Consider the following 22,510-nt stretch of genomic DNA (forward strand, 5'->3'; position numbering starts at 1 on the left):
GCCTGTAAAATAAATATTAATCCTAAAATAGGTACAATATAATTATCATTTATATTGTAGCTATATTAGGATTTATTTTACAGGTAAGTATTTAGCTTTAAATAGGAATAATTTATATAATAAGAGTTAATTTATTTCGTTAGATTTAAATTATATTTAATTTAGGGGGGTGTTAGTGTTAGGGTTAGACTTAGCTTTAGGGGTTAATCCATTTATTAGAGTAGCGGTGAGCTCCGGTCAGCAGATTAGGGGTTAATACTTGAAGTTAGCTGTCGGCGATGTTAGGGAGGGCAGATTAGGGGTTAATACTATTTATTATAGGGTTTTTGAGGCGGGAGTGAGGCGGATTAGGGGTTAATACATTTATTATACTAGCGGTGAGCTCCGGTCAGCAGATTAGGGGTTAATTATTGTAGGTAGCTGGCGGCGATGTTGTGGGGGGCAAATTAGGGGTTAATAAATATAATATAGGGGTCGGTGGTGTTAGGGGCAGCAGATTAGGGGTACATAGGGATAACGTAAGTGGCGGCGGTGTACGGAGCGGCAGATTAGGGGTTAAAAAATGTAAATATAGTGGCGGCGATGTGGGGGGACCTCGGTTTAGGGGTGCATAGGTAGTTTATGGGTGTTAGTGTACTTTAGAGCACAGTAGTTAAGAGCTCTATAAACCAGCCCAGAAAGATCTTAACTACTGACTTTTTTCTGTGGCTGGAGTTTTGTCGTTAGATTTCTAACGCTCACTTCAGCCACGACTCTAAATACCGGCGTTAGAAAGATCCCATTGAAAAGATAGGATACGCAATTGACGTAAGGGGATCTGCGGTATGGAAAAGTCGCGGCTGGAAAGTGAGCGTTAGACCGTTTAATGACTGGCTCCAAATACCAGAGGGCGGTAAAAACCAGCGTTAGGAGCCTCTAACACTGGTTTTGACGGCTACCGCCCAACTCTAAATCTAGCAGTAAAACTTTACACTTTAAATAGCTAATATAATTCTAAAAATGCATCTGGATATTATTGTCAGGATTGCATTTGTTTTAAATACTTACTAGAATTTATTTAGTACTTAATGTCCTTCTAAACTTGCAGCAGACCCTGCTTGAGAGATACAATATGATTTATAGCAAGGTGATCTACAGGAAGTGTAAACTTAAAGGGACAGTCTAGTCAAAATTAAACTTTTATGATTCAGACAGGGTATGCAATTGTAAACAACCCCCCCTCCCCCCTTAGTTAATTTCATTATCTTCCTGCTCTCATCCCTCATATTTCTGTAAAGTTCTTCTCCTACACTTCTTTTGGTGTGTAAAATCATTTACAGGTAACAAACAGAAGTCTGGAATTCTAGATATACTTGCTATTGGGAGGATTTTCTTAAAAATTACAAAATAGTTCTTGCTCTGAAAAAATATCTATGATAAAAATAATAATTTCAACTATCCTAGTAAGAAACATTTCTCGCAAATTCATGGTAGCAAATATCTAAAGGTCTAAATATAATTTAGTTCTACATAAGAAAACACCATAGTTATGGAGTAAACAGATACTAAACATATAAAAGTTTATAATCTTTTGTATAGATGATAGATTCCATAATAGTAAAAGCACTTAATAATTATAAAATCATATTTTAAGTTATTCTCTTGGTTTGTTTGTTTGTTTGTTATGTTTTGTTTATTTCCGACAGCAATTTTTAAAATTTCATTGCTAATGTAGTACGATTGAACTTACTTTGGCGGAATTTCAGAAGATGAAGCAAATCCATGCCACAATATATTACGTAGATTTAGGCTTTCTGGGGATCCAATAAATACTCTCAGCACATCCATCTGGGTTTGGAATGAACCGGCAAGAAAACATTTAAAAAGTTATATTATATTCATGAGCATAAGACACCATCAACAGACAAAAGAATTCATTATCCATTTCTCTTGTTTTTTTAAAGGCATCAGATTTTATATAAATATGACGTTTACATATGTTTTTAAAGGAAAACTTCATATATATAAACACACAGTATATATATATATATATATATACACACACAGTATATATATATATATATATATATATATATATATATATATATATATAAACACACAGTATATATATATATATATAAACACACAGTATATATATATATAAACACACAGTATATATATATATATATATATATATATATACACACAGTATATATATATATATATATATATATATATATATATACATATAAACACACAGTATATATATATATATATATAAACACACAGTATATATATATATATATATATATATATATATATATATATATATATATATATATACACACAGTATATATATATATATATATATATACACATATAAACACACAGTATATATATATATTTGCGCTCCCACTTAGTAATACCATCGCTCGTAAATGTACGCTTGCATTACAAGTACATTTCTGCAAGCCAAGCACTCACAAGAGCGCACTTCCATAGGCTCTAATGGGAGCCTTGTTTTTATGCTGGCTGCCACAGCAAACAACCTAGCGTAGCGGGAAATTTGTGTAGCGTTAGGCAGCGATAAATAAATATGTATTTATATATATATATATACAGTATATATATATATATATATATATACAGTATATATATATATATATATATATATAACACAAGGATACAGACCAGCACTCCCAAATTATTTAAGCAGCTTCCAGGGTGCTCTTTAAACAATGTAATATAAATCCAAAACAAATAGGCACTCTCCGGTTTTGAAGAAAATCAGTATCTTTAATATAACATTAAAGAAACTGATTTTCTTCAAAACCGGAGAGTGCCTAATTGTTTTGGATTTTTATATATATATATATATATATATATATATATATATATATATATATATATAGTTATGTGTGTATATACACATAAATACATATGTATATAACAATATACATATACATTTATAGAGAAAACACAGTCCCCCATTGACCTTGGCAAATTTTTGGGTGTACGTTAAAATAGCACTCCACTCGTAATCTACCCCATAGGGTTTTATTCAAATAGATAATCTGCATAGTTTCAAACATTTTTGCTTCAATACATCTCATAATTTTATATTGCTTTGTTTTTATTTCTGGATGTTTGCTTTCAAAGTTCTTCTTATATTAAAGGGAGAGTCTACTTAAAAAATGTTATTGTTTAAAAAGATAGATAATCCCTTTATTAACCATTCCTCAGTTTTGCACAACCAACACTGTTATATTAATACACTTCTAACCTCTGTGATTACCTTGTATCCAAGCCTCAGCAGACTGCCTCCTTATCTCAGTTCTTTTGACAGACATTAATTTTAGCCAATCACTGCTGACTTATAAATAAGTACACAGGAGTGATCACACTGTTATCTATATGACACACATGAACTAGCACTATCTAACTGTGAAAAGCTAATAAAATGCACTGAGATAAGAGACAGTCTTCAAAGGATCAGAAATAAGCATATGAATCTACCTAGGCTTAGCTTTCAACAAAGAATACCAAAAGTCAATTTAAATTTGATGATAAAAGTAAATTGGAAAGTTGTTTAAAATTGCATGCCCTATCTGAACCATGAAGTCCGGTAATTTCCCGGTAATTTTTGCTCTGTAGATAGTGAAGATTTGCATGTTTGTATCCTCGGTTGCTTTTGAATAACATTCTAAGTCAATATGACTGTCTGAAGTGTGAAATATTGCTAGTGCACATATTTTCCTGCAACATTTAAGGCATTGACCAACGAGCCACATATAGCAGGCTGGACCGCTTTACTTTGAATAACATCTTGAATTTTAAGTAGATTTTGTCAAGAGATGGCAGTTTTGTTTGATTTTGAATTTTGGTTATTGGTCAAGATACGTGCTTGCTTCCGAGGCTACCTCAGTATGCTCTCATGAAAAGGGGCTTTAACAAAAAGGAGTTTTAACAAAGAATAGCAAGAGAAAGAGGATTAGTAATAAAATAATATAACTATTTTTGTTTAAATTTTATGCTATACCTGAATCATGTAGAAGGGTAGTACAGTACCACTGTATCTATAATTAGGATGAAATGCCACAGTGTTACAAAAGTTAGATGAAACAATATGCTTGTATAAAATATAATATAATTAGAAAGTAATAGATTTCAAAATTAATTGGTTAGGTTTGATGTGGTGTCTTCTGTCCCCATAGTAAAAGATAAACTCACCACTGATTGGCTAAAAATGTTAGCCAGTTCTAGTGATGCAAGCAGGTCTCTTAGCAAGAAGGGACATTCTTTCCCAAGCATTAAAAAAACCTATAAAAAAAACAAAATGAAAGTTAAATAACAGAAAACATGATGAAACTACAACATGATTAAAGTGATGGTAAATTCTCCCTTTATAAAAACAGATCTGTAATATTAGTGATATTTTAGATGGGCTTTTATTCATCAGTCGTGATGAAGTTGCGCTATAACTTACTTTATTTATATATTTATGAAATTCAAATATCCAGTACTCCGCCGCCCACTTTAAAAGTCAATTTTTCTTTAAGCTAACAGTTTGAATTGTTGTCCAATCAGCACTCTCCCCATATGGCACTTTTATTGTATCTAGAGCGCTGATTGGAAAACAATTCAAACCGTTAGCTCACAGAAAAATTTACTTTGAAGTGGGTGGCGGAGCACTGGGTAGCTGAATTTCATATCTTTTTTAAAAAGTTATAGCACATCTTCATTACAACTGATGAATTAAACTCCATCTAAAATATCACTAACATTCCGGATCTAATTTTAAAAAGGGAAAAGTTTACCATCACTTTCAATTTATCCAGAAAATTCCTGTTATAATTGTAAACTTTGCAGTGAGGTTTAAACACATATACAACTACATACACCTGAAAAGCCAAATGTTCCTCGGTAGTTATGTTTATGAGCTTGTTTGTTTACGGTGTGTGAGTTGCTTTACATATTTATTTTCATGGTGCACTAGACCAGGAAAGGCAAACTTTTTTTTTACAGTGTGTTCCCATATTGGCTATAATCTTCTTTCTATTGTACTTTTTTAAATTTAAAGCAATATTAAAGTTAAATAATTGTTTATAATATATATCAACAATTACAGTTTAATTGTGGATACTAGCATGCAGGCATCCCAACCTGCAAATACTCATTTACTGCGCACCTCCCCCCCCCCCAAAAAAAATAAAAAAATCTTATGGGAAATAGGGAGAGACAGGGCTGGTAAAGTATAGCGACCGATGTCTAAAGGGCAGTGAGGCTGAGCACAACATAAGAGCAATAGGGCTCTGTAGAGGGTAGCGACAACTGAGAAGCATATCAAGAGGAAGACAAAACTTTGTATTGGGGATTACCAGTAGAACAGCAGTTTACAGGTTTACATCGGAGCAAAATACCAGCGGCAAGGAGATCTGCAAAGCTGTATCGGTGTCCCTGGGTCTGAGCATGGAGGCTCTGGAACAGCTGAGTTCTGGGGGGGAGGAAAGAGTAGACTGCATGCTGCGCCCCCCCCCACGCACCCCCTAGATACCCACAAGTGCCAAGTTAGAAGAGGAGGACAAGAGTGGCACTTCTATTCCCCAGTACTACGGTAAGCCAGACTAACTTCCCAGCTGACAAAGACCCAGAGGATGCCATTTCTTTGCATTGCTCTGGGCACCGAGGATAAAGCAAATGCGCTAAACTGACAAACAAAATTAATCTCCATTTGACAGGCAGCCAATTACCTTGCAATTTTGTTGTCGTTACTTACTTCAATCCTCGGTGTAGTAAGTATGACTAGCTGTACCGGGTGGTTACCACAGCAACACAGGAAGTGGAACAGTGACAGATGAGAATGCAATGAATGAAGCAGCCAGCAGCCAATCACAAAACTAGAACCGGAAACTAAGCGATCACTGACAGTGAGACTAAACAACCAGTTTAGTTACTGCCTAGTAACAGAGTGTGCATAACGATTTGTTTTGTGTTGTCATCACACAAATAATCGTTATGCACGCTCTGTTACTAGCTGAAGAAATATTACCATATGGGTTAGTTGCCGTATTCCCGGGATAGTCCAATTGATTTGCGGGCGTCAGAGAGCAGCTATTTGAATGCGGGAGACTTGGGATGTCTGAGCATGGTTTCATAAGAACAACAATTGTAGAAAATGAACCCAAAGTTGCAGCTCCCACTCAAAAGTAAAGTGATAAAAAAAAAGTTTTCATACACTCTAGTAGACTGGTTTTCAAACCTGTCCTCATACCTCCCCAACAGGCCAGATTTTCAGGATTACCTTGGGTGAGAGCAGGTAAAATAACTATGGCCTAGATTTAGAGTTCGGCGGTAAAAGGGCTGTTAACGCTCCGCGGGCTTTTTTCTGGCCGCACCATAAATTTAACTCTGGTATCGAGAGTTAAAACAAATGCTGCGTTAGGCTCCAAAAAAGGAGCGTAGGGCATTTTTACCGCAAATGCAACTCTCGATACCAGAGTTGCTTACGGACGCGGCCGGCATCAAAAACGTGCTCGTGCACGATTCTCCCATAGGAAACAATGGGGCAGTTTGAGCTGAAAAAAAACCTAACACCTGCAAAAAAGCAGCGTTCAGCTCCTAACGCAGCCCCATTGTTTCCTATGGGGAAACACTTCCTACGTCTGCACCTAACACTCTAACATGTACCCGAGTCTAAACACCCCTAACCTTACACTTATTAACCCCTAATCTGCCGCCCCCGCTATCGCTGACCCCTGCATTACACTTTTAACCCCTAATCTTCCGCTCCGTAAACCGCCGCAACCTACGTTATCCCTATGTACCCCTAATCTGCTGCCCTAACATCGCCGACCCCTATGTTATATTTATTAACCCCTAATCTGCCCCCCACAACGTCGCCGACACCTACCTACACTTATTAACCCCTAATCTGCCGAGCGGACCGCACCGCTACTATAATAAAGTTATTAACCCCTAACCCGCCTCACTAACCCTATCATAAATAGTATTAACCCCTAATCTGCCCTCCCTAACATCGCCGACACCTACCTTCAATTATTAACCCCTAATCTTCCGATCGGAGCTCACCGCTATTCTAATAAATGTATTAACCCCTAAAGCTAAGTCTAACCCTAACACTAACACCCCCCTAACTTAAATATAATTTACATATAACGAAATAAATTAACTCTTATTAAATAAATTAATCCTATTTAAATCTAAATACTTACCTGTAAAATAAACCCTAATATAGCTACAATATAAATTATAATTATATTTTAGCTATTTTAGGATTAATATTTATTTTACAGGCAACTTGGTATTTATTTTAACTAGGTACAATAGCTATTAAATAGTTAAGAACTATTTAATAGTTACCTAGTTAAAATAATTACAAAATTACCTGTAAAATAAATCCTAACCTAAGATATAATTAAACCTAACACTACCCTATCAATAAAATAATTAAATAAACTACCTACAATTACCTACAATTAACCTAACACTACACTATCAATAAATTAAATAAACACAATTGCTACAAATAAATACAATTAAATAAACTAGCTAAAGTACAAAAAATAAAAAAGAACTAAGTTACAGAAAATAAAAAAATATTTACAAACATAAGAAATATATTACAACAATTTTAAACTAATTACACCTACTCTAAGCCCCCTAATAAAATAACAAAGCCCCCCAAAATAAAAAATTCCCTACCCTATTCTAAATTAGAAAAGTTACAAGCTCTTTTACCTTACCAGCCCTGAACAGGGCCCTTTGCGGGGCATGCCCCAAGAAGTTCAGCTCTTTTGCCTGTAAAAGAAAACATACAATACCCCCCCCCCCAACATTACAACCCACCACCCACATACCCCTAATCTAACCCAAACCCCCCTTAAATAAACCTAACACTAAGCCCCTGAAGATCTTCCTACCTTGTCTTCACCATACCAGGTTCACCGATCCGTCCTGGCTCCGATATCTTCATCCAACCCAAGCGGGGGCTAGACATCCACTGAAGAAGTCCAGAAGAGGGTCCAAAGTCTTCCTCCTATCCGGCAAGAAGAGGACATCCGGACCGGCAAACATCTTCTCCAAGCGGCATCTTCGATCTTCTTCCATCCGGTGCGGAGCGGGTCCATCTTGAAGCAGGCGACGCGGATCCATCCTCTTCTTCCGATGTCTCCCGACGAATGACGGTTCCTTTAAGGGACGTCATCCAAGATGGCGTCCCTCGAATTCCGATTGGCTGATAGGATTCTATCAGCCAATCGGAATTAAGGTAGGAATTTTCTGATTGGCTGATGGAATCAGCCAATCAGAATCAAGTTCAATCCGATTGGCTGATCCAATCAGCCAATCAGATTGAGCTCGCATTCTATTGGCTGTTCCGGGGTGTTAGTGTTAGGGTTAGACTTAGCTTTAGGGGTTAATACATTTATTAGAATAGCGGTGAGCTCCGATCGGAAGATTAGGGGTTAATAATTGAAGGTAGGTGTCGGCGATGTTAGGGAGGGCAGATTAGGGGTTAATACTATTTATGATAGGGTTAGTGAGGCGGGTTAGGGGTTAATAACTTTATTATAGTAGCGGTGCGGTCCGCTCGGCAGATTAGGGGTTAATAAGTGTAGGCAGGTGTCGGCGACGTTGAGGGGGGCAGATTAGGGGTTAATAAATATAATATAGGGGTCGGCGGTGTTAGGGGTAGCAGATTAGGGGTACATAGGGAGAACGTAGGTGGCGGCGCTTTGCGGTCGGAAGATTAGGGGTTAATTATTGTAAGTAGCTGGCGGCGATGTTGTGGGGGGCAGGTTAGGGGTTAAAAAATATAATATAGGGGTCGGCGGGGTTAGGGGCAGCAGATTAGGGGTACATAAGTATAACGTAGGTGGCGGTCGGCAGATTAGGGGTTAAAATTTTTAATCGAGTGGCGGCGATGTGGGGGGAGCTCGGTTTAGGGGTACATAGGTAGTTTATGGGTGTTAGTGTACTTTAGGGTACAGTAGTTAAGAGCTTTATAAACCGGCGTTAGCCAGAAAGCTCTTAACTCCTGCTATTTTCAGGCGGCTGGAATCTTGTCGTTAGAGCTCTAACGCTCACTGCAGAAACGACTCTAAATACCGGCGTTAGGAAGATCCCATTGAAAAGATAGGCTACGCAAATGGCGTAGGGGGATCTGCGGTATGGAAAAGTCGCGGCTGCAAAGTGAGCGTTAGACCCTTTAATCACTGACTCCAAATACCAGCGAGCGGCCAAAACCAGCGTTAGGAGCCTCTAACGCTGGTTTTGACGGCTACCGCCGAACTCTAAATCTAGGCCTATGTTAACTAATCAGCTGATTATTTCACTTGTGCTCAAGTTCAGATATCCTCAAAATGTGGCCTGTTAGGGAGGTCTGAGGACAGGTTTGAAAACAAGTGCACTAGTGGACATGAAACACAATATATTTTCATTTATACATACAAAAACTTTCAAATCTTAGAAAAAAACTGCTTGCATTAACTTTTTTTAAAAAAAAAAAAAGCAATACAGCGTGAACAAACACAAATAAAAAAAAAAAGCAATACAGCGTGAGCAAACACAAATTAAAAAAAAAAAAGCAATACAGCGTGAGCAAACACAAATTAAAAAAAAAAAAGCAATACAGCGTGAGCAAACACAAAAAAAAAAAAAAAAAGCAATACAGCGTGAGCAAACACAAATTAAAAAAAAAAAAAAGCAATACAGCGTGAGCAAACACAAATTAAAAAAAAAAAGCAATACAGCGTGAGCAAACACAAATAAAAAAAAAAAAAGCAATACAGCGTGAGCAAACACAAATTAAAAAAAAAAAAAAAGCAATACAGCGTGAGCAAACACAAATTAAAAAAAAAAAGCAATACAGCGTGAGCAAACACAAATTAAAAAAAAAAAGCAATACAGCGTGAGCAAACACAAATTAAAAAAAAAAAAGCAATACAGCGTGAGCAAACACAAATTAAAAAAAAAAAGCAATACAGCGTGAGCAAACACAAATTAAAAAAAAAAAGCAATACAGCGTGAGCAAACACAAATTAAAAAAAAAAAAAGCAATACAGTGTGAGCAAACACAAATTAAAAAAAAAAAAAAGCAATACAGCGTGAGCAAACACAAATTAAAAAAAAAAAGCAATACAGCATGAGCAAACACAAATTAAAAAAAAAAAAAAGCAATACAGCGTGAGCAAACACAAATTAAAAAAAAAAAAAGTCACTCAAAGTCCCTGATTGAAAACAAATTATACTCAAAAATGGGTTACTCATAATGCCATAATGCCACCAAACACTTCCTATAGTTATTCTCTAGTAGTGCTGTTGAAAAATATTGTACCACTCCTCCATACCAAGCTTTTTTTTTTAATTTTTTATTATTAAATAATAATATTTATGTGCTCCGTCACTACTTTCTGTCGGGGTACCACAAGGCTCTGTACTCGGTCCCCTTCTCTTCTCAATCTTCACATCATCATTAGGTTCCCTAATAAAGTCCCACGGTTTCCAATATCATTTGTATGCCGACAACACCCAAATCTACTTCTCTGCACCAGACCTATCTCCTTCCTTGCTAACCCGTGTAACTAACTGTCTTTCTCACATCTCTTCCTGGATGTCCTATCACTACCTCAAGCTAAATCTCTCCAAAACTGAGCTCCTTATTTCCCCCCCTTCTTCCAAAATATCCACCCCCCAATCTCTCTATAACTGTCGACAACTCCATCATTACCCTTACCCCACATGCCCGATGTCTCGGGGTCACATTTGACCCAGATCTTTCTTTCACTCCTAAAGCCTGCCGATTCCACCTTAAAAACATTTCTAAAATTAGACATTTCCTTACACAAGACACAACTAAAATTTTAATCCACTCTCTCATCCTTTCCCGCCTTGATTATTTCAACTCTGTCCTCTCTGGTCTCCCCAGCTGCCGCCTAGCTCCTTTACAATCCATAATGAAAGCCTCTGCTAGGCTCAGCTTCCTAACACGTCGTTCTTCATCTGCTGCGCCTCTCCTCTCTGCCAAACCCTTCATTGGCTTTCTCTTGCCTCTAGGATTAAACACAAAATTCTCACTGTGACATACAAAGCCCTCAACTGCACTGCTCCCCCTTATATCTCAGACCTTGTCTCCAGATACTATACCTCCCGCCCCCTTCGCTCTGCTCATGACCTCCTACTCTCCTCCTCTCTTGTCACCTCATCACACTACCGTTTACAGGACTTCTCCAGACTGGCTCCCATCTTGTGGAACTCTCTGCCTCGCACCACAAGACCCTCCCCTAGTTTTGAAAGCTTCAAGCTGTTCAGGGATGCATACAACCTATGCTAACCTTTCTTTATACCAGTTCTTCTCCTCCATTGCTATCCCCTGAACCTCCTTAGCATGTAAGCCTAAGAGTGCAGCTGTTTGTAGATCACCTTCTTAAGAGCTGACTACAACAATGCAACTCTTGGCAGGGCCCTCTACCCATTAGATCCCTATAATTGTTTTGTTCTACTGTGCCTTTGTTTATATCGCTGCAGAATCTTTTGGCACTCTACAAATAACCGATAATAATAATAATAATAATTATTAAGTGAAAACTGTGTATTTTACAGCGTGAACATAGTTAAGTCTTCTAAAACATATCATTGGTGTTTTGTGTAGTGGACTCTTACTAGACCACGCTATAATTAAATGCATTTTTCTTAAACCATTTGGTTTTAGATTTGCTTGTGTGTTTCAGATTATTTTCTTTTTACATGAAGAAAGCAACTAATATCAGTAGCCTTCACCTTTCTGAATAGTCTAAAAATTCTTGAAAATCATCTATGGGCTTTTGGGCCAACTTAAGCAAAATTTCCATCTTAAGCTAAGTTGACAAGTCGCGCAGCAAATCTAATTTTCCCGTTAGCAAAAACTCTGCATGCAAAATGCTTTTTGCGATTCTCAGGATCCGCTCTTATTATAAAAGTTAAAAAATATCTCTTTTTTCGCTAGCGGTAGCAAGACAATTGCAAAATCCCCTTGCAAAGCTTTTGCGTGCGCGTGCATGTGTTACCCCATGGAAATCAATGGAGAAAAAAAATTTAACATCTATCACATTTTTGCATTACCCATAGAAGTCAATGGAAAGAAAAAAATGTTGGGGGGGAAAAACCATCGCAAAACAAAAAATGGCATATTCGCATTAGCAAATAGATATTATTTACAGTAAATACGTGTTAAAATCTTTATTAAATATAAATATTGCATAAATATGTTTTCATCTCTAATGCACATATATATATATACACAGTATATATATATATATATTTCTATATGTGTGTACATATATATTTAATGTTTTTATATGTGTATATATGACTGTAAATACATATATACACATATAAATGCATTAATATATATGTACACATTAATAGACATATACTGTATATATATATATATATATATATATATATATATATATACACACACACATACATACAAATAAATCTTTAGCAATGTATATGTATGTGTCACAATGTTAAAGCCCTTTGGTTGTTTTTTTTTTTTTTTTTTCTAACACAGAGATCTCCTATCTTTCAGCCTTTATAACTTTTGTGTTATGTTTTTTTAATCATTTTTATTAGATGGTGTTAATATGAATGTAACTGTATTTTATAATGTATTTTTTATGTGTTTTGTGCAACTTTTATTTTCTGAATTTTTTTTTTTACCAAAAGCTCTTAGATTGCGGTATGGATTGAAGCAGAACAGACTATTGCGTTAGCCAATGGCTATTTCTCCCGACTTTTAATATCAGCGGAAGAAAAATTAATTGCAAAAGTACTGTTAAGCAAAGGTTGTTGTGCATCACTTGTAATCTTGCCCTTAGTTAGCAGTGGATTCATCTATGCTTCTTTGTTATACATACATTGCTTTTACAGTGTCTTTTTGATAATCCACTCATTGACACAGGTCTTAGTTGATGACAGACAGACATTCAATTCTTTGGATGTCCTAGAGTTATTTAAGACTTTCTGGGTGATTTTAAACTTTGGTGTTGTAAATTTTTTTTAAGGATGAACCCTACTCACTCAGAATAACTATTACTGTCCAATGACTGTTTGCCGCTAGGACATGATAACTTTCTCCATATATTTCCATGAATACTAATGTAAGGAAATAATTTTATGAAATGTCTCACTTGGATCCTTTTACATAAAACACATGCAACAACTGTTTTCCAGTATGATGACAAGAGCCATAGACTAATATCAGGTACTACTAACTTCATCAAAGCTTCATAAACTCTATCCAACAAACTGGAGTTGGCGGATGAAAATCACCCCAGATTCATTCGACCAGGGTGATTGACAAGCTCTACGCTCACGCAATTGGTTGTGTCAGGGTAGGGGGTGGCATTGCACTAGTGTTCCCTCATGCAATAATAAATATGGGGAACATATCCACCCCACAGTATGTGATCAAGTGTGGACAGGTTCAAAACCTGTGAATCCTGTCCACTCGCAAATTGATAAATCTTGCCCCAAGTGTCATTGTTTACCAAGATATTCAAACATATTGTCCAATAGAAGCAATAACATTCTAACCCAAAGTATTTTAAATACATAGCACACAAAACACACTAAATATTGGTGTTTTTTGTCAGTTAGATTACTTCTATATTACTGCCACTAACACACTGATCTAACCAAATTCAATATAAAATATACAGCAATGGAGAGATGAGAGAGAGAGAGAGAGAGAGAGAGAGATAGGACAGACAGATTTGTAGGCTATTAGCCACTTACGTCACCCAGTGAGTGTTCCAAACATGATGTTATCTTCATCAGGCTCAGGGAAATCTTTGCACCATCCAAGCTTTTCAACACAGCTAATGTGTTAAGAAACAACTGTTGAACAAGTATGAGATTTCATTAAGCGTTGCAATCACTACAATAAACGCAAGCAACATTAACAAATGATAATACAATAAACGCAAGCAATATCAACTGTAAGAGACGTGCACAGACAAAAAAAATGTTTTGGTAGGATTCCTCATCAATAAATTAAAAAACAAAAACAGTTCCATTGTTTCTTTAAATGTTTTGTCAAGGGGTAATTTTGTTTAAAAAGGAAAACCAGTTTGCCTGCTATTTCCTACAGGTGAAGTCTTCATGGTAGCTGGAAAGCAACTGGGCAGGAGCTTGAATATAAAGTTAAAGCAGTAGCTAGTGCTTGAACGAATCAACAACAGTTTTTGCCCCATGCATTTCTTTGCTTATTGACTCAGTAAAGAAACCGCTTGTAATTCCATCATGGAATATTAAAAAAAATGTTTTTCATTTTAGCATTCATTTAAATGCACATCTCTAACAGCTATTAGTATTTATTTTATAATTTTCTAGACATTATTATTATCATCAGTTATTTGTAGAGCGCCAACAGGTTCAGCAGCACTAAAGACATGGGTCTAATATGCAAGGTGACAGTTATGGGGGACAAAAGGATAGAAGGCCATGCCAAGAGTTTCACTGTTATAAATCATCTCTTATGAAGGTGATCTACAAAGAAACTAGGGTTGTAGGCTTACATGATAAGAGGGTTCAAGGAGATAGCTAAAGGAAGAGAGGGAATAAGATAGGAAAATGTTAGTATATATTGTATGCATCCTTGAACAGTAGTCTTTAAAGAGCACTTGGAAGTTTGAAAACTAGGGGAGAGTCAAGTAGAGTGAGGCAGAGAGTTCCACAAAATAGGGGCCAGTCTGGAGAAGTCTTGCAGACGGGAATGTGAGGAGGTAACAAGAGAGCTGGAGAGAAGGAGGTCATGAGCAGAGCAAAGGGGACGGGGGGGGGGGGGGGCGAGTATCTGGAGACTAGGTTAGAGATTTAGGATGGAGCAGTGTTATTGAGAGCTTTAAAAGTTAGAGTCAGGATTTTATATTTTATTCTAGAGGTTAGAGGAAGCCAGTAAAGGGACTGGCAGAGAGGTGCAGCAGATGAGGAGTGACATGTAAGGAAGATCAGCCTAGCAGAGGCATTTATTATGAATTGAAAGGAAGATAGACGGCAGCTAGGAAGGCTAGAGAGGATGAAGTTGCAATAGTCAAGGCGGGAAATTATGGGAGAGTGGATTTGTCAGGGTACCAGGAATCAGACAGACGTGAAGTGCAAAAATAATCACACCTTTATTAATAACAAAAAGTAATAAAAGCTCCACAAGCCAAATGACAAGTCAGGAGTCAAAGACAAAACTGGTAGTCAGACGAGCCGAGTCAGGAGCCAAAGCGAATAGTCAGACGAGCTGGGATCAGGAACTAGGAAAACAGCCAGAACCAGAAGGGACGTCACACAAAACAGGTTATACACAGGAATGGGAACTAACAAACAAGTCTGAGACAATGCAAGGGCAAAAGCATACTGAACAGAGTCCCTTTAAATAATAAGTATGACATCATAATCCTGGGACTGCAACCTGTCTAACAGTGATGATGTTCATCAGTTTGGCCATAAGAGGGCGCCCAGATTAGTGAGCAGCGTTACACACTCTGCATCAGATTCAGTGAGAGAGGTAAGTAAAATGGCAGCCAGTAGCAAATACCAAACAAAGCAGGGTGAAACCCTGACAGAATTAAAATCTTCGTTGTGTCTTGTGTGAGGAAGTGGTGAATTTTGGAGATGTTTTTGAGGTGGAGACGGCAAGAATTGAGCAAAGACTGGATGTGGGGAGTGAAAGAGAGATCTGAGTCAAGTGTGACCCCAAGACATTGGGCATGCAGGGTTGGGGTAATGATATTATTATCAACAGTAAGAGAAAGTTGGGGGTAGGGATTTTGGGAGAATAAGGAGCTCAGTTTTAGAGAGATTTAGTTTCAGGTAGTGAGAGGACATCCAGGATGAAGTATTAGAAAGACAGTTAGTGACACGAGTTAGTAAGGAAGAGGAAAGGTCTGATGCAGAGATGTAGATTTGGGTATCATCAGCATACAAATGGTATTGAAACCCATGGGACTCTATTAAGGAATCTAAGGATGATGTATAAATTGATAAGAGAAGGGGACGAAGGACAGAGCCTTGTGGTACCCCAACAGAAAGTGGTAAAGGGTCAGAGGTTGCGCCAGAGAAGGTAACACTAAAGGTCCGGCTAGACAGGTAAGAGGAGAGCCATGAAAGAGCAGTGTCACAGATGCCGAAGAATTGGAGGGTTTGGAGCAAAAGAGTGTGGTCAACTGTGTCAAAGGCTGCAGACAGATCAAGAAGGATTAACAAAGAAAAGTGCCCTAATATTTTGTTGTAATTAGGTCATTAGTAACCTTTTTGATTGCAGTTTCTGTGGAGTGTTGTGGGCGAAATCCAGATTGCAATGGATCAAGGAGGGAGTTTAATGTGAGGAAATGTGATAAACGTGTACCTGTATATATTGTATTTAGTTGAAAGGCACCAGTAGTTTATTATTGTATTCATCTTGTGTACAAATAGGTTAACAAGCCTTATCAGGCTCTTCTGCTCTCTAAAATTGGACCTGGTATGTACCTATGAGTCCCTCTGACTTTCACGATTCCTTATCTCATTAATAACACACAAATCTCCAGTCTGACAATAAGAACCCCGTTGTTTTTATTTGCCTCTAGTTTTGCATGTAAATTTTAAACCCATATGTAAAAGGGACACTTAACACTAAATACATTTCATGCAGTTCCCTCTAATCATGGGTGCTGCCATTATGGAAAGTAGGTTACACTGTAGGTATCTGAAGAAGAGTTACTGCACATGTGCAAACACCTCAGCACTAAAATGTAGTGAGATCTAGATTTCAACATGGGGGCACCCACGACAAGGAAAGAGGGGAATAACCTTAATACTATACTTATAAAATGTATTAAGTGTTTAATGTGCCTTTAACATTGCATATTTAGACAGCAAACATTTGCCATAATGTAAAAACAAATTCTTCAAATTAGATTTTTAAATTATAATTCTTTATTTGTACTTTCACTATGATTTTCACTCTGTATTATGAAATGTATGATTTATTAATTTTACTTTACTGTTCTTAAAGTGTTTATTTTATTGAGTATTATTTTGTAATACATATGTTATTTTGTTAAATAGATGAATGCAGGGAATATCTCTTAGCAAGATATACTGCTATTAAGGTAAAACAAATCGATAATCTTGCATGAGCAGAGAGCTTAAAGAGACATGACATTTTTCCTTTCCTGATTATGTAAAAAATTTCATTTTTCTTCTATCAAATTTACTTCATTTTTTTGGTATCCTTTGTTGAGGGAGCAGCAATGCACTACTGGGAGCTAACTCAACACATTAGGTGAGCCAATGACAAGATTATCTATATATACACAGCCATCAATCAGGAGCTAGCTTCTAGTAGTGCATTGCTTCATCCGAGCCTACCTAGGTATGCTTCTCAACAAAGGACACCAAGAGAAAGAAGAAAATTATAAAGGCATAAACTGGAAAGTTGTTTAAAATGGCATGTTCTATCTCAGGCTTAAAAAAAGTTAAATTTTTTACTTTAATGGCCTTATATTTTTGCCATTCCTAGATAAAACATAAGCTAAAAGCTGTAGTACCCAATGTTAGTGCTGATGAAATTAAAGGGACATAAAACCCAAAACTGTTTTTTTTTTTTAACATTCAGACAAAGCATACAACTTTAAACAACTTTACAATTGAATTCCATTATCAGATTTGCTTCATATGGCATATGTGTGCAGCCACCAATCAATAGCTAGCTCCCAGAAGTGCAATGATGCTCATGAGCCTACCTAAGTATGATTTTCTTCAAAGGATACAAAGAGAGCAAATTAAATAATATTAATAAATTGGAAACTGTTTAAAAAATGTATGGTCGGGGGGGCGGAGCTAGCTGGGAAAGAAAATGGACGCAACACTGCAGAGCTCCTAAATATCATATAATATAAGAGCCGGAATATAGCTATTAAAGAAGCAGATGGGTTATATAATTGTTACTAGACCATCAGCAGATCCAAGATGAACTAGAACTTGCTTTATTACAACTTCCCCAGCATCCTACTAACGCCAGATTAATCCCTGAAAAGAAGGCAGCTCAAAGATGCCGGAAAACTAATCCTATGGCTCTAACCTGATCTCCATCTTCCTCAAGGTTTCTATTAGCCGCTAAATAATTACTCTTAAATCTCAAAGAAGGAGCACCATAGGCTGGAGCCGTGAACACATAGGAGCCTTAATTAAGAGCAGTAGTAATAAACGGCGCGAAAAACTACGCTGTTGTAAGTGACACCGTAAGCCCCAAGGAGGACAGAGGCCTATCCTAACGTGCTTGATTGTATTGAGGGACAGCACATAGATGGCACTTATCATTTCGCTACTAAGAGACCTGTCTACCCGTTTAGACCAGCATCATGTGGGCTGTATTGATGCGCTACACGTTGGAGCCGACGTAGCAGTGGAGACTCTCTCTACAATGGCTTCAGTCTATCCCAACTCTATTGCCTTAGCTGTCTGGGAAGGTGAAGCGGAGCCCCAGTATTATCCCCCAGCGGGAGGCACTTTATACTCTTGGAGCGCACAACGGAGGGAGTCTGTACCTGACGATGCACATATAGTGGAGATGGCGGTAGCCATTGAGAGTCCTCCCCTTGTCAGATTACTGAAATCATCAGCGCATACCGAAGCAGCTCTAGTGTCGGGAGATAAAATGCCAACGAAGTATTTATGCAGTTCACTAAGCCGGGTTAATTTGTCCTCTGGCTCTTTATCACAGATCAAAGGAGCTCTCAGTCCCGGATGGTTCTGGTCATCTGCAGCCCTTCCTTTTTTGGCATGGGACCTGAAGGAGACCTGCCTCAAGCTCTTCGTGCGGTTATCCACATTTATAATCAGAACTGGTGTGGGGTAACTAGACTCTACCATTAAAGTAATATCTGCTCTATTCTAGGATATTGACTGCTTGTTAATAGCTCTCTTGAATGATGATCTTAAGATCGGATATACTGAGACTAACCTCCTTCATTACATTGTAGAATTTGTTTATCTTCGTGAGACTGTAACATAGCAAGATTAAATTAATCAGCATAGATTTATGCTGCAGAAATGTATTTTCTTGTTATCCAAGTTGCTCCTTGATAGATATATTTTCCTAGTTGCTATGGAACTGTTCCTTCCTACTTTACCCCTAGCACACTAACCGTGGGCCTATTGTTGGCTCCTTACTAAGAGTTCCCTCAGATTTACATGTCATGGGAGTGAAGTGGAGGGCCATTTTTCTGAAAGACAGTGTATTCTACTCTATTAGGAGCTATATCTTGATCGAGCAGACTCAGTAATGACATTTTACTAAATTTTACTACATTTTACTAAATTATCAGCAGAGATTTAGTTTTATCCTCCTACAGAATATATATCTAATACTGTTAGTGTTATCCCCTTCAGTACACATTTCCCCTTAAGGTAATATCTGAGGCTAGATGGAGTAAAAATTTTTGCGGATAATAACTAATATTAACTTGCTCCTCTTTATACCTGAAAGAGTCAATATATCTCAGAGTAGACGGATTAAATCGTCCTTCCTATGCGTCTATAACATAGGAATTTCCCTTGGCAGTGGCAGTTGTCATTTATATAGTTTTGAGTGCCTTAAAGCTTCATATTGAAAACCTTAGCTTTACCCCTTAATTAGAGCATCTTACTTTTTTATTAGTATGAATGACCAAATCACTTTCTTAGCTAAAATGGTTATAAACCTGTATTATATTATTATATTTTGACGTACATAACAATCATGCATGCTTACCCCTTGTATAACTCTAGTAATGTATACATAAACTGTTATTTTACCAGTCCTCTACTTTAAAGCGGTCGATATATTAGATGCAGCTTATGCAGTGTTTCTGCTACTACAATCAGTCCTAGCTAAGCGAGATAATTTAGTTATTCCATAAAAGAGTGAGGGCTATGAGGTAAACTTATGTAACGTGTATACTAATTTACCTACTGTGATGTGTATTTATTTTCTAGTCCTTTGCAGGTTGCCATATAGAGATTCTTCACAGCAGGCATGGCTCCATTTTCTCTCTGAGTGAGCAGAGGAATAGGGAGTTAACATTTCCAATGTATTTTTTTTTTTTTTCTAGGTAGTGTTTGTTTAATTATAAGTTTGATGTCAAAACTGTATACGCTTGGAGAATGGGGTCGATGTGTGATGTCTGATTTTGTCATTCATGAAGAGATGTTTAATCCCTGGGAATCAGTTAAGACTATTTCTCTATATCTATTTCATTATGGTTATCCTTTGGGGCTCCCTGTACTATCTCCCTATGATGCACGAGCGGACTGTCAGCGGCCGAGACAGTTTGCCATAGCTTTAATAGGTCTTAACATGTACATAGTTGTCATACCCGACAAACCCTGATATAGTAGATATATAGCTTCAGACACAGCACCACCTCATTACTAGAACACATCATTTATTACTGCTAGGCTCCTCTCCTCCCTTTCCCGCCGGTACTGGTTGCCTGCGGGTCATACCCCTACTCCCTTTCCCCTCATCGCCCTTAGGTGGCATCTCCCCCGGAGAGGAGCTTATCTAGAAGCCCCCTATATTTCATCTTATACCATGTATGCTACCGTCTGTCCTATATCTCATAGAACAGACATCCTAATACCCCTCACTGAGAGTAACTGATCCAGAATATAATCGTATTCTTTCTATACACAAAGGCCCAGGGACTTTTTATCAGGTTTCCACTTAAGTATTCTTCTAGAGAGCAGACATCATGATAATAACCTGGGATACTCGTTAGCTCCGATATAACTTAGTGCTCCGCCCCTCCGCCCTTACCTTTAGCTACTGTTCACCCTTATTGTAAGTGAACAAATAAGCGGTGTTTATCCGCAATTGTTAATACATAGTTATAAGTCTTTCTTATATCCCTTTTTTTTATTTACATAGAATCCAAATACATCTTTATATTGTATTCAGTGTACCATACTATAGGATATACAAGTTGTTTTGGATATTGTAACTGTGAATGGTTCTTTTCTTCTTTCTGTGTTGTAACATAGGAAACAAAACAAAAAAGAGGTAATGCCAGAATGTGATTACTTCCTGTTAAGCTAGAGATTTATGGTTTGACACAACCTCAGAGGTGACGTGTTTCAATTCTATGTATAATGTTTATTGAATGTTACTCTTGTATATCTGGTATACCTCAATAAAAAACTTTGATTCTAAAAAAAAAAAAAAAATGTATGGTCTGTCGGAATCATGAAATAAAGAAATTGAGTTTTATGTCTCTTTAAAAGGGACACTGAACCCAAATTTTTTCTTTTGTAATTCGGAAAGAGCATGCAATTTTAATCAACTTTCTAATTTACTCCTATTATCAATTTTTCTTTGTTCTCTTGCTATCATTATATGAAAAAGAAGGCATCTAAGCTTTTTTTTTGGTTTCAGTACTCTGGACAGCACTTTTTTATTGGTGGATAAATTTATCCACCAATCAGCAAGAACAACCCAGGTTGTTCACCAAAAATGGGCCGGCATCTAAACTTACATTCTTGCATTTTCGAATAAAGATACCAAGAGAATGAAGAAAATTTTAAAATAGGAGTAAATTAGAAAGTTGCTTAAAATTTCATGCTCAATCTGAATCACGAAAGAAATTTTTGGGTACAGTGTCCCTTTAAGTCTTATTTGTGAAGGCATATAGGTCAGGTTAAAGGGACATTAAAGGGACATGAAACCCAAATTTTTTATTTTATGATTTAGAAAGAGCATGTGATTTTAAACAACTTTCTAATGTACTTCTAATATCTAATTAGCTTCATTCTCTTGATATTCTTTGCTGAAAAGCATATCTAGTTATGCACAGTAGCTGCTGATTGGTGGATGCACATAGATGCCTCGTGTGATTGGCTCACACATGTACATTTCTATTTCTTCAACAAAATATATCTAAAAAATGAAGCAAATTAGATAATAGAAGTCAATTGGAATGTTATTTAAAATTGTATTCTCTACCTGAATCATGAAAGAATTTTTTTGGGTTTAGTGTCCCTTTAAACACTAAATATATTTTATAAGCATAATATTGAGGTTACTTCCTACCTACCTCTAGTCATGGGTGCTGCCATGTTGAAATCTAGCTTTCACTGCATTCCATGCTGAGGTGTTTGCACATGAGCAGTAACTCTCCTTCAGATACCTGAAGTGCAACCTAAGTTCCAAAATGGCAGCACCTCATAACTAGAGGGAGCTGCATGATATGTATTTAGCATCCCTTTAAAGAGTTTATTTTCATATTTTCACTATACATAATCATTTTTGTTAGGCTAATAAACAGATTCTGTGCTTGTGGCATGATTATAAATTTGGTACAGTCAGTTTTAAATATTTTCATAATAGCCCTCTTCCCTCTCCTTGGAACACCCCCTGGTGTCCAGTAGCGCAAGTGATCACTATTATCCTAGATGGACAAGTGATTCCTTACTCAATAAAGGGGCTTAAAGGGGCAGGGTACTCCAAAAATGTTATTGT

The 22,510-nt window shown here is 37.0% G+C and overlaps 1 protein-coding gene across 1 annotated transcript in view; it reads right to left on the bottom strand.

The window, feature by feature from the left end:
• ERMARD (ER membrane associated RNA degradation) overlaps window positions 1–22,510 on the bottom strand; it is a 119,387-nt gene that overhangs the window by 76,440 nt on the left and 20,437 nt on the right. Inside the window, exons 5-7 of the mRNA XM_053710995.1 lie at window positions 13,777–13,878; window positions 4,210–4,299; window positions 1,730–1,827 (exon numbers count right to left, since the gene is read on the bottom strand). Of these exons, the coding sequence (XP_053566970.1) occupies window positions 1,730–1,827; window positions 4,210–4,299; window positions 13,777–13,878 (290 nt within the window). The remainder of the gene's footprint in view (window positions 1–1,729; window positions 1,828–4,209; window positions 4,300–13,776; window positions 13,879–22,510) is intronic.

The sequence above is a fragment of the Bombina bombina genome, chromosome 4, assembly GCF_027579735.1.
Source record: "Bombina bombina isolate aBomBom1 chromosome 4, aBomBom1.pri, whole genome shotgun sequence".
Lineage (NCBI taxonomy): Eukaryota > Metazoa > Chordata > Amphibia > Anura > Bombinatoridae > Bombina > Bombina bombina.